The sequence below is a fragment of the Malurus melanocephalus genome, unplaced genomic scaffold (genome assembly GCF_030028575.1).
Source record: "Malurus melanocephalus ecotype Western Australia unplaced genomic scaffold, MMel_1.1 scaffold_122, whole genome shotgun sequence".
NCBI lineage: Eukaryota > Metazoa > Chordata > Aves > Passeriformes > Maluridae > Malurus > Malurus melanocephalus.
In genome coordinates this window covers 865,907-889,057 of record NW_026623354.1, presented here as the reverse complement: position 1 = coordinate 889,057, position 23,151 = coordinate 865,907, and the positions used below count along the sequence as shown (strand labels likewise).

At 36.1% G+C, this 23,151-nt stretch overlaps 1 protein-coding gene across 3 annotated transcripts in view; it reads right to left on the bottom strand.

The window, feature by feature from the left end:
- ATRNL1 (attractin like 1) overlaps nucleotides 1-23,151 on the bottom strand; it is a 415,015-nt gene that overhangs the window by 360,859 nt on the left and 31,005 nt on the right. For all 3 annotated transcript variants that reach the window (XM_057370287.1, XM_057370289.1, XM_057370290.1), the window contains exons 2-7: nucleotides 17,808-17,891; nucleotides 15,849-15,962; nucleotides 15,250-15,378; nucleotides 11,888-12,096; nucleotides 2,568-2,742; nucleotides 1,325-1,412 (exon numbers count right to left, since the gene is read on the bottom strand). In XM_057370287.1, the coding sequence (XP_057226270.1) occupies nucleotides 1,325-1,412; nucleotides 2,568-2,742; nucleotides 11,888-12,096; nucleotides 15,250-15,378; nucleotides 15,849-15,962; nucleotides 17,808-17,891 (799 nt within the window). The remainder of the gene's footprint in view (nucleotides 1-1,324; nucleotides 1,413-2,567; nucleotides 2,743-11,887; nucleotides 12,097-15,249; nucleotides 15,379-15,848; nucleotides 15,963-17,807; nucleotides 17,892-23,151) is intronic.

Here is a 23,151-nt window from a genome sequence, read left to right as displayed (position 1 = left end):
TACCCTTTAGTCTGGAATGTCTCAGGAAAATATTAGCACCGTCAAATWAAAAGGTTAAATTATATTTTAAGCCTTTATCCTGAACTGCTAAATGATACATAACTTAAATGCTTCTTGACTAAAAAAGTCCACATTCTACAAGAACTGTAATAATCAAAGATWCCAGTCAAACAGATCTGACCTTTCAAAGAACAGGTAATACATTAGTAATGAATCAAGGAACAGACAGGAAGAAAAGCAAGTTTTGAGTTGATACTAGGGCATGCACAAAATCTAGTTAATATTACTAGAGAAAACACTTCTACAGTGTTCACTATGCCACACACAAATTCAACATCTTTGTAAGAACAACAGAGGATGTGATGGTCTTACAGAAAATCATGAGTAGTATGAGAAAATAAATGAAGAATAAGAAGTAAGGWTTATCAAAATTAAACCTGATAGTACCAGTTTACCAAAAAGTGGTATTTCTAAAAAAAAATATTCTGGAATTCTTAAGCACAGGATGATATTGATGATAAAACAAATATATGTTCCAAAAATTGAGGGAGAAAAACAAAAARCATAATTTTTCCACAAAAATACTATCCTATTTTAGGAAATCCCAGCTGCAAAGTAGGACAGTATTCTGAGGAAGCTTCTATAAGTTCCTGTCATTTTTTCTTACATTCTTCCCAAGGCATTCATTGTAACCCATTATTCAAGACATGTTACCAGGCGAGATGAACACTCAGGCCTGACTTGATACAATCCTTTTTGTCCTTCCCTGCTGGGGGTGCCTTATGCAAACAAACGAAAATTTGTGATACAAATTCTGYATTTCTCTGTCACAGTTAACAAGTTTGTCATCCTCTGTAGCTTGTCTCCCTGATACACCCCTCTGGCAGATGTTGGAGCCTTCTCTCCACTCGTGTCTCCTTGTGCTCCTGACTGGATTCCCTGAATAATCCCCTGACCTAAACCATCCCTGGCCATGTTTGGGGCTRCCAGAGGACCCTGCTGCAAGCAGTCAGCTCTGCCTGCAGGGTTCAGCCCCTGGGGATGGTCCCTGGTGAGCAAAAGCWCTGCCCACARCCCCAGTTATATCACACATACACAYCTCTGCCTTTTATTGGCAGGTTGAACTCAGAAGGTTTGTGGTTAGCAAAGTGACTGAGATCCATTGCACAATCTCTGTTCCAAAAACTGTGCAATACATAAGTACTGAAGAAGACACTAACACAAAATATTTAGGGATCAGAACTCATATTATCCTCAAAAATCTCTGTTCACAATGACTCACTGACAGCACACACAAAGAAATGCATTGTACAGAACAATGTACCTGATACAAAGCAAGAGTGTGTCCATATCTCTGGAGCGGCCCTTTGGATACAGGTACCACATTCCATATACTGCTTTCCAAATTGTAGCTACAAGAGAAACAGAAAAAACATTTTCAACCTGCAGAAGAAATAGAGGGGCTGTATGTTCAAACTAACTCCTGCTTGGCAGACTTGATCAGTCCCTGTTTGTCTGACATAGTAATTTGTTAGCAGCAATAAAATCATTGTCATTGCTTTGAACTATTACAACAGTGCACTAACTTGTGACAGTGCATTAAATATTCCTCAAGCAAAAYTGGAGCAGCTCTTGAAGGCACCCAACAATCTCAGAAAATAGGAGTAATGAACAAAAATCACAAGACTTGTTGTTGTCTTAATAGCCATGTTAAAAACCTCACCCCACTAAACTACTCATGCCACATTCTYTTGCACTACTTTGAAGATTTACATTTGGGCACTCTCTTAATTATATGGTTGATTCTAATTTCTATTATATTTTAATCAACAATTAATCAAGATATAACATTGGGGAAGAGAGGTAAAAAAAATAAATAACAAAGGCAATAAAGAAAAATACAAAAGATGATGGGATTTGTTTTGGATGATTGCAAACATGTGGAAGAAAGCAAGAGGAAGACAAAAACAGAAGTAAACATACTAATAAACATATCCTAGCACTAGCATTTGCCACATTTAGGGYCTCTACATATGAAGTTGCCATCCAAATCACCTGGGTACTATTTACAGATATTTCAACTTCATTTTCAATAGGTGGTCAAACATGCATAAATACAAACTGCCATAAATATTAAAAAGAGGAAATTCAGGTGACCTGCCTGACCCTACTGGCATGGCACTAGCAGGTAGATGCAAGCCCTAAATACAAGCATCCTGTAATCATAAACTGATATCAATAACAGAGATGGCTTTCAAGATGTACTGTGTGGAAATATCAGCAGTGGATTTCTTTCATTGTTTTATCACCACAAATCTCTTCATGTTTTCCAGTTTTTCACAAAACTAAAGAAAGTACATATTATATCCCACACAGTTTGATGTCACCCATATTTTCATTTCTATAATCATAAGAAAAGCACAAGCATAAAATAAGACTGTTAATAAAGAATCTATAAAATTATATAAACCTTTCAGCTAAACGACAAGATAGAAGCTCCCTCCCTGGTGAGATCAACCTTCTCTAAGGCCCACCAGAAAGGACGGGACAAATGAGAAATCACTTACTTCAASACCATTTGGAATGAACTGTAGTTAAAGGTGTATCCACCAATCACCCACATAAACTTCCCGTGCAGGACAGCTTTGTGTGAAGCACGACCCACGGAGGGGCTGAAGGGCTTCACGTTGGGCAGAATCCAGTAAGACTCCGTGGAAGGGACGTTCAAAGAACAGTCTGGACCTGTTTTGTAAACAAATGTGCAATTTGTACAATCTGTTAGACAGGGATGTTAAAGCCAATAAAGCAGAAACAGGGGAGGCTTAATTACAGATGTCAGGATTGCTCATTCTGATAAAATATGGTGTGCACTTTTATGTTTAACAGATGCTCAAKGAAAAAATTGACAACATGGGATGTCAATCTCATTGAAAGCACTAGATTAGCTCAAATAATAACAATTCATTTCTGCATTCTTCYCAGAAAACAGACTATGAGTCACAAATTGAAAGAAAGGCACAAAGCAWCACATTTTTAAATGACCTGTCATTTAGGCCTAAAACTTTTAGCAGTGTATGTTACCTGTGGAGAAAAACTATACTGTATTTGACCTAGAAAAAGTGTATATCAAAGCAAATAACATTACAGTAAATTAAGTTACAATATGTATTATACTATATTAAATCTTGGATATAGAAATTTGCTCTTTCAAATTCCATTCTGCATCATTTTTCAAGAGGAAAATACACTATCAAGTGCCTCATCAAAAGAAATTTTCAGATATTTAAATTTTATCACTTTTTTAGACCATTCTATAAAGTTACCAAACCCACCACTTCATATCATTTTCAAATGTATTTCAGCCAATCATTTTTTGTCAAATAAAGTCAGCAAAGTGCATACTTTTTTATATATATAATATTAAAATCATGAACAGCAAAATTTTTTATCTGTTCTGTAATAAAAAAAGCGTTGTTATTTGTTCCGTAATTACAAAAATTTCATCATCAGTTTGTGCTCTAGATCTTGTTATTTAAAACCTGAATATATATACATTTATATCACTAATAAAGGCAATTATTGGAAGGCCTCTGAAGAACCACAGGACAAGTTCTTGTCTGACCATGTGACTGAACAACAAAATAATACACAAATTCAACATAGTTACATTGAAAACTAAGTAAGGTACATTTTAGGATCACCTCAGGATAGCTCATTAAAATATTACATCACCACTCAGCATTCGTCAATAAACGAATACATCAGAATAGACAATACTGTTACCCCACTGCATAAATCTGTGGTTTGTGTAGCCTTAGGAAATTGTGTCCTATGGAAAAGAAGAGATTAGTGCTGGAGACTGTTTACAGGAGAGTAATAAGGATGTCCCAATTACAGAAACCACTGAATTCCTTTGAACTCCTGGACTTTTCGTTGGACAGAAAGAAAAATTGAAAATTAATAATAAATGTCTGTAAAATAAGTGATAAAGAGAGGTTAGATATGAAGAGTCCACAGCCTCTCTCAATACAAAGAGCTGAGATTTATGAAATGCAGCTTGGAGAAGCCACATTCAAAAMAAACAAGAGGAGACAGTTCTTCATGCAAAAGTATCAGATCTCTTTGGCAAGGATACTCTCCTGGCAAAGGATGCTCTGGATGCAAAGATTTACACTTGTCAAGGAGACAACAGACATTATTTTAGAAGAGAGAGCTGTTGAAGTTAACTAAGTAAGCTAAATAACAATGCACATCAAGTTTCTAATTCTAAAACATTATCTTGGGGGAATGGGAGCACAGGGAAATTATGTTTTTCCAATGTTTATTGTAATTTTTGGGGCAACTTGTTACAATTACTTCCTATACACAACAACCAGGCATCCAATCTTTACCTAAGCAGCTGTCAACTTTTCCCAGTACACTACAGAAGAATGATGTCCACTTGTACCCAAATTACCTTCCATCCACTAAATGATGGAGACACTCAATTCCCATAGTTCATTATACCTTCTACTCAGGAAAGATTAATGGTATTTGAATGGAGTCTAATGAGAGTATGAACAATTCAGAATATTATTTCTTAAGCATTAATAATTGATACCGTAATAGAGTTGTAACSTCAGCAAAATCGTGATTTGGTAAATCACTGGAGGAAACGCTTAATTTGAATATAAAAGGGCTTYAAAATAAACAATTGATTAAGTATTCTTTGATCTGGGAAGAGCTTAAAATGATGGAAATGATGAGTGAGAGAGAGAAGCCGCGGTTGTGCCGCTCGTCCCCACGAGCTGCGGGCACTGCGATGTGGCGGCCAGCAGCGACCCCTGGTGGCGAGTGGCGAGCACAGCAAGAATTGCTGCGGCTCATCCGTAGCCACCCGGCACTGACTGCAATGAAAGGAGCACAAGAAAACCCCCTGACACCAAGATAAAAATGTAAATATCCTAACCAGATCAGTGCTGCAAAGAATGTCACAGACAATCCTCCTCCAGCCGCAGTGCGCTGTTAAACTGAACGATGGGAAAGGTGAGACAGAAAGCAGAAACACCGATGTGTCAAAGGGCCATGGAAAGCCTCAGGTTGGCAGGAACCTCAATGATCAGGAAGAAAAAAAGCTCCAAGCCCACTGCAAAAACTTACCACATTATGCATCAGCAGGTACAAAAATTGAATGCAAAAACTTACCACATTATGCATCAGCAGGTACAAAAATTGAATACAGAACTGCAAAAATGCAAAATAGTAGAATAATACTGGCCTCTACCAACACATCATTTGAAAAGCAAATTCTTTTGTATTGCTATTGCTTTATAAAAGCAAGGTAGATGTAGGGCTTATAAATATCATTTATAGATTTTCCTCCTTGAATACATGTACCATTATTTCAGAAAAAATACACATTCTCTTCAGAAACATCMCATTCACTAAATACGTGCCTTTTGTGCAACAGAGAGCACTACAGCTGCAGAACAAAGATAATGAAAAATATGTTTTCTTACGTTTTATGCAAATATGATTTTTCTCCATTCATTTAAAATTGAATTTCTTTCTTATCTTCCTTATGTGTCAGTCAATCCACTGGGGTAGGGAGTGGAAAAAAGCTTTAAAAACAGCAAACAACTTTATAAACCTGAACTGGAAGTCAATTATGTTATCCTCTAAGGTAAGAAAAAATTCTATAGGTTTACAAAAAGTGATTCATCCCCACCACACAAGAGAAAGAATCTAATTTCTATTTATTGAGGAGTATCATGAAAAGCCAAAGTAACAATCTGTTCCAGTAGTTTAAGTCATAAGATCAATTTCCACCTAATGACTAAACATCATCTACTGTCTTCAAACTGAATCTTTTCCTTTGGGATCACAGGAGAAAAAAACAGAAGTATTGATGTGTTGAATACAAATTTCACAGTGCTCCTCACACAGTCTAATCAAAGTGATTTTAAAAGTATTTGTTGTCTATTCTGGTTTTGTTTGTCTGATCATTTGTGTTGAAAATTATTATTTTAACATAATTTTTCAACCACCAGAACTCACAGCCAGCCCAGTTGAGCTGGAAAGGCTCATTAATTCCTTCCAGGCATTCTAACAGTAGCTGTACCCAGGTATCCCCACAYTGCCCCTGCACAGCTCTGCAGCATCTGTACTATTTCTCCCATCCTGCAAACAGTCTTGTTGAAAATGAGACTCAGTGGGAGGCAGGGAGATCCTGGTGAGGTGTCCAGCTAAAGCAGCAGGGYAGCAACTGTGCCAGGATTCGAGCTATTGCAGGAATGACACAGAAATTCAGTGCACACAAGATGATGCAGTTCTTGAAATGCCATCTGAGTGCTGTTATTCAGCTGCAATTGTTTCCTCTGCCTCTGGTAAACACTACCTGAGATTTGTCACCTTGAACAAAACCAAGTTTTGCTTGTCACTCTCTAAAAGAAGGAGGGGCTTTTCAGATCAGCCATAGCTAACAACACCCTTTGGACTAGATATCTTGAGATGTCATCCTAATGGCAGCAAGGTACCAAGCACAAGATCTCTGTTAACAACTTCTAGAAAACTTCATAGCTCTAAGACAAAAAGCTCCTTCCAATTCCCAAATGATGTGTTGATGGCTAGTTTATCCCAGCTTTTCTTCTAACAGTTTTGGTATCATTTGACTTAAAGACCTGTCTATACTTATAAAGATCAACACTCCCTCCCAGCCTTGATTTTACGTGTTTAAATGAACTTTGTTARTATCTTCCACACTTCCCAACCACCCTAGTGGTTCTCCCACTGTTTCTATTTGCCCTCATAAAACAGTAGAAACAAAACATGAAGCATAYGACTGAATGTGTTCTTATATTTAACTGGAGTTTCTGTGACTGATCATCCTACTAGTGCACTCAGCGCTTTACAGCCTACAGTTTGCAGAGTATGTAAAATTAATAATGTTAATTAGTTCATGTTCTAATTGAGATAGACAAGCTAGTCTTCTCCCATGTCACCTTCCATGCTTCAATCCAAGATTATAAAACAAATTAATAGTCTCCAAATGTATTAATTTATCATCTATACTTAAATTATTACATCCTACGCATTACTTTTTTGCAGGATATTCTGGTTCTCCTTCATATCTAAAGCATCTTCAACCTTTGTATTACCAGATTTCATTAGCAGCCTTATAGGTGTATTATAAAAATCACATAACAATATCAGTCCCAAGATCAGGCTTTAAGGAGCACTGATATCTTTCCACCCTCAGTTACTCACTCAGCACACCCACTCACATTTCATGATGGAGTTGAGTTCCCTTTGCTGTTTCCTTATATATGCACTGCACTCTTCAGTGTCAATGATTTCCTGTCATCAGATGCTGAGRTTCAGATAAAATATATTGCATTTTCATGCCAATTTTCCTACAGACTATCTTCGTATGAGCTACATTGATAAATTCAGATTTTAACTGTTYTGTTATTAATCACAATATATGTTTATTTCTTTCCTCAAATTGTGGTCTAGAACTCTACACAGTGCTGAAATGAAGCTAACAGGTTTTGAGCTGCATGAATCACTTTTTTGCTCATCTTAAATAAAGGTGCTACAGACAATGAATTAAATTTAGCATCTTACCTTATCGGGGAGATCAGCATTATCTCCTATGTATATTCAGGACAGATGGGATCATTTTTTTAATCAAGCATTTGCATGTTCTATTTTATTACATTTATGTGTATGCATTTTAAATACATATTTAGGTAGTCATAGATTTACTTTAAGTGGATTATATTTCTCATTAAAACTCAGAGGACTCCTGAGTAAAACTCAGATAGCAGGGGACTCCCTTCCTAAATCTCATCCTAATTAGATGTACAGAGCATTATCAACCCYTTTAATGCAGCCATTTACCGAAACGAATCAAATAAATTCTGCTAAACTTGCTTTCACTAATTGTCAAATGACACCATAAAGGTACTTAAAACTGAAGCTGGCTCTTCATTTACCTGTGATATTCTCTCTTGCAATACGGACAYTTCACAATTCCTTCCTACCAATTCYATACACCRAAAATTTCCYTAGACAACTCTAATTTATACAATCAACATTAAAAAAATCTACCAAATATGGAGTGCAGAAACTGGACTTCAGCTCAAAATTGGGGGATGAAGAGATTCCTTGGGTACGTATCTTTATGTGTATATATAGTCTAAATGTACATATATTGAAAAGGACATTTCCCAGACTGTGAAACTGCTGTTTCTCCTTTCTGAATTGATACTTGGCCAGGGGACAACCTGGAAAGCAAAGCTGAGACAAAGTGGGCATTATYACAGGGCAGAATAGTTAAAAGAAACCTGCTTCTACTTTCTTTTTCCTTCCAGAAACAGRTCCTCATCTCTGAAAACACAGACTTGTATCCTTTCTATTTGAGAACATCCACGCACAACAGTCCAAAATCTCAGGTTTCAGATCTCTGTGCATTTGGCACAAGCCCTTCCCAGTGCTGCATTTCAACTGCTGCTGCCTGAGCCCCCACCTCAAACCTTCTCCAATAGTTTCAATAAAGCAGCACAGCTTTGTTAAATCTCAATGCTCAGGAAYAAGGCCACACAGGAGAGAATGACATCAAAGCCTTCCACTGAAGCAGCAGGCACAAATTCAACTCCAGWGAGTCCTTTCAAGATAACCTGAATATAGACAGACATTGACAGAGTAGTTCTGGCCACACTCAGGACACTGTWAGAATAAACGCCATAGTACCAAGCAAGCAAAATACTGATTTTACACTGCAGTAGTCATAGCTCCCTTTATATTTTAATTGTTTACTCTTCTCCTTGCATAAAAGCTCATTTGTCCCTAGAGAGATGTTATAAAATTCAAGCTGCCTGAATTGCTAATGGATTTATTTCAAAGTTAATTAGTTTAATTTCAGAATCTGGTCTTCTACTACATCTCTGTCTGCYAGGAGCAGATCTGTAGGGAGAACCAACTTGCTATACATGTTCCACAGATTTTATCAATGTTTTAACTTTGGATTAGGGCTGAATGCCTGTTTGTGGCTGGTATGCCTTATGTGCAACCCTACAGCTCATCCTTGGGTGTAGTTTCCTCTAAAAGGAATGCAMTTCCCCTGTTTCCAAGCCATCTCACAATGCAGTCCAAAACAAAATGCACATGAAAGATCAGGTTTTCTCTGAAGGTWCTTYACTTACTCTCTTGAAAACTCATTTAAACACACTCTGTAATTCCTCCCTAGTAARTCCCTTTTTGCTTGCAGTGCTGATGTTCAATGATATCAGAGTATCAATCAAGTTACATATCAAAGTTTCTCTTAAATTCAATAGAACTTTCACCTCTTTTTTTTCTGTCCATACCAAGTAGTTATCACTATTTTCACCATGTTTAAAGATAGTCCATTTAACCCACTTAAAAATGTGGAACTGTTTGCTATCCTTCCAGTCATCCTGAATTTTTACATCTGTCACAGAAGTTCTAATTGTTTGGAAATCTCTCTGCTCCTTTACAGCCTGAAACAGATCCAAAGCATGGTGTTCCTGSTATCAAAGAGAACTTTGTGACTGTGAAAACAGGTAAAGCATCTTTCTATAAACTTCTTAAATAGGTCGAATAGAGAAATAGCCACCACTTTTGTCTTAGCCAAGTCTCCATTACACTTTTACATGCACCTAGCAGAGAAAGAGTGAGCAAGTCAATAGCTTTTAGGCTTTTCTTTCTTCCTTTCTGAATTATATCTATAACCTTTTATCAGCAGGCATTGACACATTCTGATAATACCAGGCTAAATTACCAAGGAATGGGACAGTGTAATATGGTACAGAACTCATAAGGGAAGARCTCCTTAGGAGTTCAGCCTCCCTAATGTTGGCTGAATATTTTAAATAAAYCAGATTTTGCATAAATACTATATTTTTCTTATATGATACCAACCACCTTAGAAATATTTAAAATTACTAGCATTATTTTAAAATCCTTTGATTTAAAAAAAAAAATACATTTCACTAGTGCATGTTTTTCAAATGCAGTATCTGTTAGAAATAAAAATTATGTCAATTATTTGTTTTTAAAGTCTAAAAGTTTTTATTGAGGCATTATTCTATATTTGTACAACTAGCAGCCAGCTGCAACTATCTACAAGATCCCTGTATTACATCTTGTGGAATGTATCTATTAATGAGAGGATCCTACTTTTTACTCAAAAAAATTATTCCATCCTAGAGAATACCCAAAAGTATTCTCTTTTCTCAGAATACTTGTTTTCAATGTGAAAAGTTCTTCAGAGCTGCTCCTTCCACAGTAACCACAAGATGTCACCATTGTAAAAGAAACACTRCATGCCATTAAACAGGAAATTCAGGGATTTATGCTCTGAATCATGGGTTCTAATTATTATACATCCAAATCAATGCATTTCAATGTTTTTTTTTTTTAATACAGATACTAAAGTTACTAAAAAAAAAAAGATAAAAAGAAAATGGTCATAAAAAATGAAACATGAAATTGTCTCCAGAAACATACAGATCAAGACTCTTCAGCTRCTAGGTTTGAATTATCAAACACAAGAAAAACTTGTCAGACAGCAAAAGAAAAATTTAGGATTCCAGTATTGCAAATAACCCACACAGAAGATACTATCAGTGCAGAAACTATAGAGAACATAGGCATAAATAAATCAAGAAATAAAGAAGAAAGTAGTCTCCCAGAGAGSTTAAGGAAGGTTTGGTATTTAGTAAGGGAAAGCAATTATGTATCTAAGCCATYTCATCTGTGACAGAATTCTTAAAAATTAATTGAAATCTATTTCAATCAAAAGGTTCAGTCAAAATCCAAGGAATGATGAAGSAAATTATCTTTACAAGTTCCTATGCACAGCAGGAAAGAGTGAGAAGCCAGTACGTACAGAAATGCTAGGTGAAAGGAAGGTACTAGCAGTGGAAGTTATATTTTTTTATATTATTTTATGCTCAAAACACCTAATTAAGTTTTTAGCAGTGTATCTGAAGGTACAGCTTAAAAAGCATCCCCCTAAAGATTTGTGACATTTCCCCATTTTGTACACAGCAATCTGACATTGAAAGGAATCCATGTACAACTAAAATAGCAATAAAAGGGTGATATTCCTGCTGCAAATTCTAYTCACAGCCTCTGGACAGAGATTAAGCTTTCAGGATCTTTTTGTGCAYTACAGTCCTGGAAGGTTTTAAAGGACTCAGTAATAAGTCTACACTGCTTCCATTCAATGACCATATTGCTAAACCACTTCCCTTCTGTGGCTGCACCGACTGCCTTTTAATGAACAACTCATTAATTATTAAGCAGGGAAGTGTATTAAATCTCATAGTGCCTGTAGAGCAATAGGTGTGACAGCTAAAGGAGTTAAAAAGTCATTTCCTTTGACATGCCAAAAGAAACAGCAATAAAACAGAAGTAGAGGCAGGAAGTCATGGGAAGAGAGCATATCAGCTAAGTAATCTGGAGAATAGAAATTGCCATTCCTATGCATAACAAGCTAATTGAATTGAGACTTGTAATAAAATCCTAAACGATAAAAACAAAAATCCACAAGCATCTAGCATAATTRTAGTAAGTGAATTAAACATTTTAGGATCTTAAATAATTTATGTGCAATGAGAAACAATGATTTATGGTACTGGGAGTGAAACTGCAGCACATGCTTACAGTACATCCATTAGTCCACACAGACACTCTTGTACCATTATAACAAAGCTGTTTTTGTTCCATTTTCATTGAGAGGCTGATAAAWATAATACCCAACAAAAAACAGACAATGGATACTTACTTCAGGCAACACTAAAAATATGATGTGATCATATGCCATTCAAAGAGTGGGGAAGAAAACCAAATCTAGCTCAACACTAAACTAAGAAAACTTTACCTTGCCAGCTGTCATTGCAAACACAGAGCTTCTCTCCTGTCAGGTCACAGTACCCATGATCTGGRCTGCCACAGTTGGCTTTACAATAGGGAATATCACAGGCCTCTCCCTTCCAGTACTTGTCACACTCACAGTACACCCGGCTCGGTACAGACAGACTGGTTGTGCACTTTCCATGTTCTGAGCAGTTATTGGGGCAAGAATTAATTCTGAAAAAAAAAAAACCAAAACATGTAAGATAAGGAAAATGATGACCCACAAGCTGATGASTGTGGTTTTATCTGACAGTACTCCAACAATATGTGTCAGCTAAAGCATGTTTTACCTTGAAAAAAATCTGTATACTGATAAAACCTAAGCTTAATGATTATTTTACTGGCAAACAAGTCCACAAGGTGTTGATCCAGTGTTACAAAGYCTGTGATGCACTCAGGATCACAAATACCTTGCACTGCATCCAGAAGTATTGATATTGAGCAGAATGACATCCCCTGCCTGGGCAAATCACCACCTACTTTTCTCCTGTGCTCCAGTATAAATACTCAGTCCCTTCAAATACTTCTTACCACTAGGAACAGCCACACTACAAGTGACTGAGTTTAAACTCTCCACCACAGGCATACAGTTAAGGGGTTTTCCTGAGTAGCTTTGGTSCTCACTATAAACAGTATAACAGCGTAACACCTGGGGAGAATTAAAGAGGGAAAAACAGGTAAGGAAAAATACAAAATGGTTAATATCCTGAAACTACTTACAAGCAGCACTTCATGCTTTGAATCCTTAATAAAAGAGCCACCTTAACTCTGCAGACTAAGATGCAAAAACGGGAGAGCTTAGGCTGAAAGGAGTCTGTGACTGCTATGGGAGTAAGCATTTCTGTGATATACCCTAAAAGACCATGAGATCACACACAAAATTAAGCAAAGTGATTCCAGAAATGCAGGCAACTCCTTGGATATGAGGGGAGATGGAGAACGTGGAAGTATGTGGGTCCAAGAGTTTCCATGAACTCAGGCAGTACACGCCTGATTGAAGTCCAAAAAGGATTTGAAACTTTTTTGATGACTCACAGCAAAGGGTTGGGTTGAAACTCAGAATAAAGTGTTACTACAAATGTCTGATTATAATACAGACCACTCCCTGCAGATGTGARAGACAGATACTGTTCATAGTCTTCCTTGTTTGTACTGAATGAAGAAAGAACTGTTAAAAGTTAGCAAAGAATTGCTCAAGGCTGGCCTTTGACAAGATGGAGTTGTGGTASGACAGTCAGGAGACACATTTTTGTCTTCTAGAGACTCACATCTCAAAGGACTGATTCTGTTACACTGCTAAAATAGAAAATTCCACATCTGAACTGCAGACATCATAGGGGTTTAGCCTGGTAACACACATGGCATTWAATCCATTGATGGCATTAACAGCTGTATCCTCCTCACAGGGAGGGTGAGGAAGGTGAACAGCTCAATTTCTTTCTTCTGCAGGAAGGTGAACAGTTAAGTTTTTTCCTGCAGGAGAGATATGAGTTTGAAATTAGACCATTTCCCACTCCAACTGGTTCATTAAGGATTCAAACAAAATGAGAAAAACTGGATCAGCAGAATTGGAAGCAAGTTGCCTGACTCCAAGGAACACAAAATTTACTCCRACTGTTCTGGAGTAATTACAGTTGTTTGCTGCTGGAATGGCACTTTAATCACAGATTTTGTGTTTCTGTCTTCCCCAAAATAAAGGAATATAAGTGGTCCATCAAGATGAAATGGAAAAATAAGGAAGAGGGYAACAGAAGCAGAGTGCAATAGACCTGTGACAGAAACAATGTTAATGCAGCCATAAAAAAGTAATTGTAAGTACTTCTTTATCATAAAAAATGTTACTGTTGGTTCATTTTAAAAAATATTTTTAAAGTATCCATTGCAATAAAAGATACGGAACAACAAAATACACAGAATTTCRTGAGTTACATATGTAATGGAATCAAAAACTGGCAATTTTTTWATTTATTTTAAATCTACAAAAAAAAATTAGGTAATGATAAGCAGCATGCACCACATTACCAAGTAATGGAAGAATGCAGAGCACATATACTCATTTCTTAAGAATGCCAAGTCTTATTGCCATTTGCTCCCAAGACAAATAAAAAAAGTGTAATAAAAGCTTCAGGGATAACTGAAAAATGTATCTAATTACAACAGAAAGTCTGCCAGGTGATTGCATTTTACTGATGTCAACTGACAAAAATTAAAAATACYCAGTCTACTAGGCTGCCATTTCCAATGCAATATATGCAGTGAGGTTTCCCAAACTTTGTACAGCTATTTATTATCTGGTCAAAGGTGGGCAATCTGCTGAAAATTACAGCAATRATCTTCCCACAGACAATTTAACAAGTACTGTGCCAAGAGCAAATCTATGGTCAGAAACACAAATAGCAATTTTAAACTAATATAGAATATGACAAAAATATTACATGTACTTCCAGATAAGAAAAGCAGTGCTGGCCACCACATCCCATTAATTKGTATTTCAGAATCTGAAGGGATTGAGAGAAAGGAACAGGCATCTCTTCAATACTGGAAAAACTATGACATGAAGCAACAGATTCAACAGGACCAAGCAATTCCCTCTTGAACCAAAGCACCCAATACAAAGAGAYGTTTCATTGTGTCCCATGAACATCCCAAATGAGACAGAAGTTGCAAACAACTGGTGCATTTAAGAAGGAAAAAGCTCAGGTCTGCTGGATGCATCTTTAGAGCAGCTGACACAGAAAAGGGCAAGATTTTTTTGTCCAAGCCTGGACAACAACAATCATGGTTATATCACATTAGACTTTACCATCAGAGAAACTAAAAGACAGACAGTGCAGATAAGATCTATGAAGGTAGAATGCAGACTGAGATGGAAAACAGGAGGCGAAAATAACCGAGAAGAAGAAAATAAAGGGAATAAAATCTTTCTGGCTGGTACAAAAATCCAAGTGGAATTGCCAGGAAGGTTTCAAAAGCCATAGTAAATTCAGCAAGAAAACTCAAGCAACAGATGATCCTAGTTTAAGAGAAAGGAACTGACATGACAGCAGATACAATCTTCCTTCTAGTCCATATGACAGCTATATGTGTTGGATAAACACTGGAGGGGATACATTCTACTTCCATATGGCATAGGAAAAACACTCTTGGAATGGCCATGTGACTTCACTCAAAAAAACCATACTCTGTCTCTAGGAGATTCTTCCCCTAACTCATATCTTAATAATTTATTACAATCTCAGCTCCCTGGTTTTAGAAACACACCATTATGTATAACTCTTACATTATTGAAAAAAAGCAAAGGTAATTACTTCCTAAAAAAATACTTACGAATAAAAAATATTAAATCCTGTTAGGTTATATGCAGCATCACTAAAAAAGTGTAGTAATGCATAGCCAGATGTAGTAACCACTTCAGGRACAGTTTCATTTCCACGCACTTCAGGGACTATTAGACCACTGGAAAAAGAGAAGGAGAAAAATGTTTTTAAGCAATCTTTGGCATAATTGGAGAAAAAAATAAGGAAGAGAGAGTTAGGTATTCTGCTGGCTAACTATATAAACAAGATGATTCATAAATATAATTATAAAACTTCTTTTTCAAAAACAGATCATAAAATATGTATAAAACTCATCCATTCCTCTGCAAGGTATGACAGGGGTTTCCAAGGAAAATGCCTGTGTGTAAGCACCAACACTCCAGGCAAAAGTAACGGATTTATGCCATGATTATCTAACCAAAAGTGTAATGTTTTGGAATGCATTCTAATACAACTTTACATACATATTCCCATAATATTAAGATAAGAAAGCAAGCTGGTTAATATATTAAAGCCTCTAAGGTTTGCAATTTTCCCCCCAATAGCTAAAAATGTCCATACATTAGAAAGTTAGAAAGTTAATAAAGAAAGTTAAATAAATACACTCACCTAAATACTGCTATTAAAGGTGCATATATTGAATCTCCATCATATACATACATATGGTCCCAACTACATTCTGTGGCAAAGTGATTAAATCTTAATCTTAGTATCGCATTTGGGCTGAAAAAAGAAGAACATTGATGTAAAACATTATTTACAGAATTATTGAGCTCACAAGATAAAGAACTCACAGTAGAATTGATCACGCTGACATAACTCTATTAAAACATGTTGAGTAGTAACTAAACATTTCAAAGTGTTAAATAACAAAAGCCAGGGCAAGCAAATATTTTACTTTATCTTAGAAAATTTAAAAATAACACATTCAGTCCAAGACTAATAATCCCTAAAGTTAATGAGAGGCTTAAGTTCACCAGATTTTATCAGTATTCAGAGCCACAAATTGAGAGCAATTAAAATATCTCATTTTAATATACTAGCTTTACTTTACAATGTCAGGACTATGAACTTCAAAGAATTTTCAAGATAAAATCACCTACACATCCTCTTTCCAGTGTTACACTAATTATTGAAAATTAAAATCTTCAAACATGAATCTAAAATTGCAAGCAATGTCAGTCCAAGTGCCTGCCTTCTCCCGTCTGCCAACACGCAGGAAATATCACCAGTTTTTGGCTGAGGTCCAAATGGACCTGTTAACTTTCTGAAAGGGGAATTTTCACATACCACAAAATTACCAGACATATATTCCATGAAACATAATGATTATTTTCTTCTAGTTCTCCTCGCTACTGACAGGCTTGAGTGCAATTTGTCAGTTTGGAAAACACATAGGGTTTTGTGACAGATCCTTTGGAGAAAGCTCTTTGTTCATTTTTGAAGACTGAGCATTATACACATATGTGCCTTCCTGGTGTGCTGACATTTTGCACGGTGTTACTGAGTTGTTTTCTCCTCCCCTGAGTGTGCAGCACATTGATTCCTCCAGCTACCCAATCTACCTCTCCTGAGAACAGGAGGAATGCAGTGAGRAACTTCAAAGCAGAGTTTGCTGTGGTCCTGAGGCGTGTTTCCACTTTAGCACAGCGCAGTGCAAATATTCCTGAGCTAGSCTGAGTAAAAAGAGAAGGCTGCTARGTCAGAAAGATATTCAGCTACYCTTATTAAAGCTTCTATTTAAATGGTTTTTCTAATTACCCATAACTTCACTGCTGTTTTGTTTAAATTACTGTCTGCATACAAGCAGACCAAAATTAGATCAGACACATCATTTGTGAATTACAGCAAGAGAGTAGATATCTAAGGTAATTGAGATTATGACAACATGGAAATACGGAAGGGGTTAATTTCCTTCTAGAATGTTARCAGAACTCAGAACTAGATCAGCAAAATCCTGATCCATACCCTGGGGGGCAGAGAAATCCCACTGAAATGTAACCAATTTGTGCCATTAACACTTAGCCATACTAATGCATGTGTCTCAAATCAGCAACAGGCAGGAAACACCTAAACTGCAGGGAAAAGCTATTTTAAAAGTAAGTACATGAGGAACTGTGGAATGCAAAAGAAAATACTTTATAGAAGCACTAACTTCTCACTCTGGACTTGAAGCAATTCCTCATTTATCACTGATATAAGTTACATAAGATAAGTCAGGTAAAGTGTTAAATAATGCTGTAACTACTTTTGGAACTTACGWAAAGGTACTCAAACACGCAACAAATTTATCACTGGGTTTTGAGAGCCTGCAGCACTGATCAAATAGCCAGCCTAATTTTGCCAGGAATTTGAACAGSAAAGGAATTTGGCCAACTCTGAGCAACCCTGAAAATCCCACTTTTTTAATACTATATAATATTTGAAAAAAAACAAAACAAACTAACAAAACACCAAAACTGTTCATATTGTATCCAGATGCAGTTTCTACTTGAGGAATTCTTTTGATCTCTAGAACACACAGTACCAAACTGTCARAAAATTTACGCAATGAAAATAGATACTTACTATCCTTCAATTAACCATGTACATTTTGTTTTATATTTATAATTTATAGGTCCATCTGTTAAATATCCAGAAGGTTCTGTTAACCTACAAAAGGAAAAACAGTTCTGTAATAAACACACAACTGAACACACATCATCAACATGCCAATAGAATCTTTCTGGGTGGAAAGAAAATTGAGGGTAGGGAAAACAGTCAAGTCTCTCTTCTTATTTCTCATCACACTGTTTGTGCTCATAAAAACTTGAATTCYGATTTTTCTGTATCATTGATTTGCTTTCTTTCCCCAGGCATTCACTTGTATTTTTTCTAGTTCAGTGGCAAATAATTTAAATTATTCTTCACACGAAATGGATCCAAGCCAGCACAAGGGGGTTTTGTTTAAGAGCGTTTTGGTTTGGTTTGCTTATTTGCTTTGTCATTGCCTTACAACTTACTTCTGAAATTAGACAACACCAGCCATGGGAAAACTCYTCTAGATCAAGACAAATTAAGACATAAATTTCAATAAGCATATCTGTCAGCCTGTTCCTTCCTTATTCCTAGTTGGTACCCTGTCTCTTCCCAGTGGTCTCCAGTGATTACCAAGGAAGGAGTTTGAATCCCTACAGGTATCCACACAACATTACACCACCTTCAATGACTCACAGCTCAGGGACACCCTCAGTCCCAAGCTGTGCCTTTGGGTTCATGCTTTTTACTGCTCAAAATTTAATGATCTGTGTTATTTCCTTCTTTCCCTCCTCTGCTCCTTTTTCCAACCTGAGAAATCCTTGCTCCCTGGTTTTAATATATCTTTTGTATTCTCCTAGGGCCTGCTGAGATGCAACACAGAGACCAGCATATTGCATTCAAGATGCAAGTGAACCATGAATCTTTAGAGTAGCAATATTATTCCCATTTTATTCTCTATTCCCATTTAAGATTTTATTTGCTCTTTCAACAACTACTATTCTGACATTTGAAACAGAAATAGCTGCTGTAGCTTTTTTTTTGAGTGCTAATAGATAGCTCAATATTCATCACATATAGGAATTCATTTAATGTAGAAAGAGAACCTTTTTCATCCATTCATATATATTACTTKGTATTAATCTATGCAGTGATAAAACAGYAGATGAAATTCAATAATCTATTAACATAAAAACTCTCTGAAAAAGCCTGGTATCTTTAGCACACTGTAACTTCACTAATCCACTCCATTTTCTGCCTCTTTTATGATTATGTTCAGGTTATAATACACATCCCTGGTGGCCTTATTCCACTGGGGAAACAGACCATCCTACTCTTGAAAATATTACAACACATATAAATACATCCTCATTTCTTTCACTACATTGTTGAAAGAGAATCATTAAGAATAAGTATCATGGAACAAGAAAAAAAAAACATTTGTTTTTTCTGCTTTGTGTGATTTTTTTAACTAAAAGGCAGTAATACATAAGATTCCAGTGAAAATCATTTCAGTGCTGTCATATGATTAACATACAGAAGTAAAATCTTATTTAGCAATCCTTAGAACATTTCTTTTCCAGGAAGAAGAGTGAAACACTGCAAGTATTCATTTGCAGTCATGACCATTGCCTTCTCAGTAGTTGTATAGTGCAATGGAGGTGACTTACAAGAGTTGTTTTTATTASATCAGCCCTTTGGTACTAGTAAAGTACAAACTATTTCCCTTGTCTCCTAGGCTGATAATTTTTTGATAAGTAGTTTCTTTTGGAAGAGTAGATTGCTTTTGAAACAGTGTTTCACTCTGTTGAGGAAAAAAGTAAATAAATAAGAGCACAGTATTGCTTTGCAATAATGATTGTAGAAAATTTTAAGATACGGGATTGTTCTATTTAAAATAAATACATAGCAAGACATRTGGGAATTACTTTAAGTTTCTTGATTCATACCAAGAACTTTTCTGTATTATTTTTCTTTCCATGTGTTAGCAAATACCAAATCCCATAACTAATAAAGATAAGCAGTACCACTTTCAGGTAACCCCTTGCCCAATCAAGGGCAATATTCCCTTTCATATAAAGRCAGGTATTCATCAGCACAGTTTTCCTTTGTGACTAACAGTGATTCTGTCAAGTAACCAAAATCCAGATGACTCAAGCTGTACACTCACAGAAGGGCCTGCATGTTGCACCCCACTCCTTGCTCCCTGCAGAGAAAGCCTCAGTGATGAGAAGAAACCAGAACAATTTGTGTGGCCTGCTCAGGCACCACAGGTTTATCCCACCTAAACTCCAACCTTCTAAACAAAGCACACATGGGAGTAGCTGATCTGTTTAMTGTCATTTTAAATTGCACACCAGCTTTCACAAACACAACAATATTTTTTTCCTAGCTGGCAGGGTTATAATCAAAGCCTATCAAAAATTAGAGGGTGCATGCCAAGAGTACATTTCCCATCTCTGTATACTCTAAAACAGACCTACCAAACAATAGAAAGAAGTCAGGATGCTGCACATTTTAAAGCATTCAGAAGCACCAGTGACAGATCAGTCACTCACCAAGGTAATCAGTCAGCAATAGCTGCCATGAAAGATGTGTGACACTACAGGGTGTTCCACTTRGCAGGCAGACACACCAGAAATGCAAGGGCTAAAGCCAACACAGGGAAACTAAAACGTGCAAAAAAGGGATATTTATTTACATTCACCTGCAATATTACCACTGCTATAAAATAATGACAAGTATAACTGAGTTCAAACGTACAACAGCAATGTTATATTTACCACTGCAGAGATTTTAAACCAAGACTGATGCATTTCAGAAAAAGAAAAAAGTATGTTCCAGTTCAGTCAGAAATTAGAATTGGTCCAAAGTGAAGGAGTAGTCAGATGAAATCTATGCCCTGCAATACATAAGACGTCAGAGCAGGTTATTAAAATGGCCTTTCCTGCTGTAATATTTATAGATCTGTGAAAAACGCAGTCTTGTCATCTCCTGTATCTTCCTGCAAAAAATAATTTCGCCAAATCTTTCAGAGAGGGGCACTAATTTAAACCAGAAAATTCATTGGCTATTTTCTGTCATCAGGAGAACATGAAGATCCACAAAACTGCTGGTAGAAGGACAGAGGTCTGATTTACARTGCAGGTGCTTGAGGAGAAACAGAGCATAAGGTACATTCATAACATTACAAATATTCACTATTAAATAAAGAGTTATGAAGAAATTAATTTATGTCTAGACTACTTAGTGTTGCATTTCTACTGATAATTTTATAAAATGTTGGATTACTTTGCAATTCCTACTTCAGATATATCTMAATATATAATATAGACCATATTTTGCTATACAGATTCACCTCAATATCAGTACTGAAGTGCCAGTCAAGAGCTATTTCTCTCCATTGCTGAAAAATTTTGCTCCATCTCCTTTTCATCTTCTATGAAAATATGTTTTATTAAAAGGAAACACAAATCAATAATTGTGCTTCAAAGTTATCAGATCAAGTTGTTCATAAATAGAAGCACTGGCAACCTTTCCTGCTTGATACCTTGTGCCTAACATTTACAGCAGGGACTGCACAGATCTGAGATCAGCTGAATATATTAATAAAGGAGGGGAAAAATTTCAGGCCACCTGACAGCACAAGCCTGAATCAGTGAGAAAGAAATGCAGAAGTGATTAAGAGGCCATTTCTCATACCAAAATATTAAGGGACAGACTAAGGAGGTTTTTCAGTTTTTTTTTTAAAGGAAGATCTGAAAAACAACATGGTCTAGAAAACCCACAAAGCCAGATTTTTCTTTTCCAGGCATAAAGCATTGACTCGCACCCAACAAAGATGTAAAATTGTTTTTGATTTTCCTGTATTTTTACATTTATTGTATAACWTGCTGTTGGCTAATTCTTTTCATAGCACAGATGAAAACAGGATATACTGAACATGCTGTAGTTCTAATTTTTCTTCAATGACTAATCAAGAGGAATAAATATTTAATACATTAAAAATATTTGCATATGCCAATCACACTCCTCTACTTGTTACWTACTGCCTTGCACTAATAGGAGGTATATTTAGAAACACAATAAGGACATTCACGACAACTTTTCACATGCCAAGTAATCACAGGCCTGCTCTTAAATAGGTTTCAGTTTATTCACTGACAAAGTAGCAGTTTCTGTTATAAAGTGCAAAACCTAGTGATTAATTCAGTTCATCCTGAGTTCATCCTTCTAAATTATTTTAAACAAAACCATGCTCCAAAACAATCCAAAAATCCCAGAAAAGTCAAGATTAGAATGCATAAACAATCTTTCCCCATAACAATATATCCTGCATTTCAAGAAGCTTAAGTAGCTTAACTTAGTTTTTCTGTTAAAAACTCGCACTAAGTTAGCTGGGATAAACTCTGATTGGTACAAAACATTAATTTAAGATTTACTCCAGCAGTAATACTATGTTTCTAGAAATGGTTATTACTCTATAGCATATTGGTGTAATAAGTCCCCAAAACTCAAARGATGCTGCATAGAAGTCCAAACTTWCATGGCATCTTCCTTATGCAATGTATTTTCACTTACATAAAAGAAATCTGTTCTCTTGCCTAGGCTGCATTATATAAACATACAGAACATCGACCAGGACTGGTTTTTTTGGAATAGGATATCTTAATGTGTGACTCTGAGGGAAACTACAAAGTGATTTGAAATAAGAAAGTGTGGGCACAGTCTTACGAAGACGTGATACACAAACCAGATGCAGAAGATAAAAGCAGTATAATAATATTAAATGCAATAATTACTCTATTTTAAATTTAAAAGTGAATATACTGCATGAACTATTCAAGAATTTTCTTCAAGTACTACAGTAGTACTTGACTTTTTTTTACCCAAAAGCTCTTAAATTGCCATTTCAGTTACAACATGCCTTCACACCTACCCCAACCATACTGAAATCTTTTTTGTCTAATCTGATTTTAATAATTCCAATGACAGAAGCCTACTATCTTCTTAGGCAATCTATTTCAGCGCTGACTTATTATTAGAAAGTATTTCCAAATGTCTAATTCACCTTTTTTTCTTACTTAAACATATTTCCTCAATGCAGACCTGGAAATCAGGTAACATTCTTCCTCTTTCTACTCATCTTTTACAACCATCTACCTTCAGGCTTTTCTTCTCTAAACAAAYCTATTTAATCTAGCATTCCTCATARGTMATTTTCTAGACATCCTTCCTCTAGAACTTTTCCAATTCATCTGCATCTCAAAATGGTACCCACTTGTCCAGCGTAGTCTGACCAGCACAGCAACCACAGAATTATTTAACATAAAGAATGTGGCCAGTTCTCCTGAATGTGGCCAGTTCTCCTGAATGTGGCCAGTTCTCCTGAATG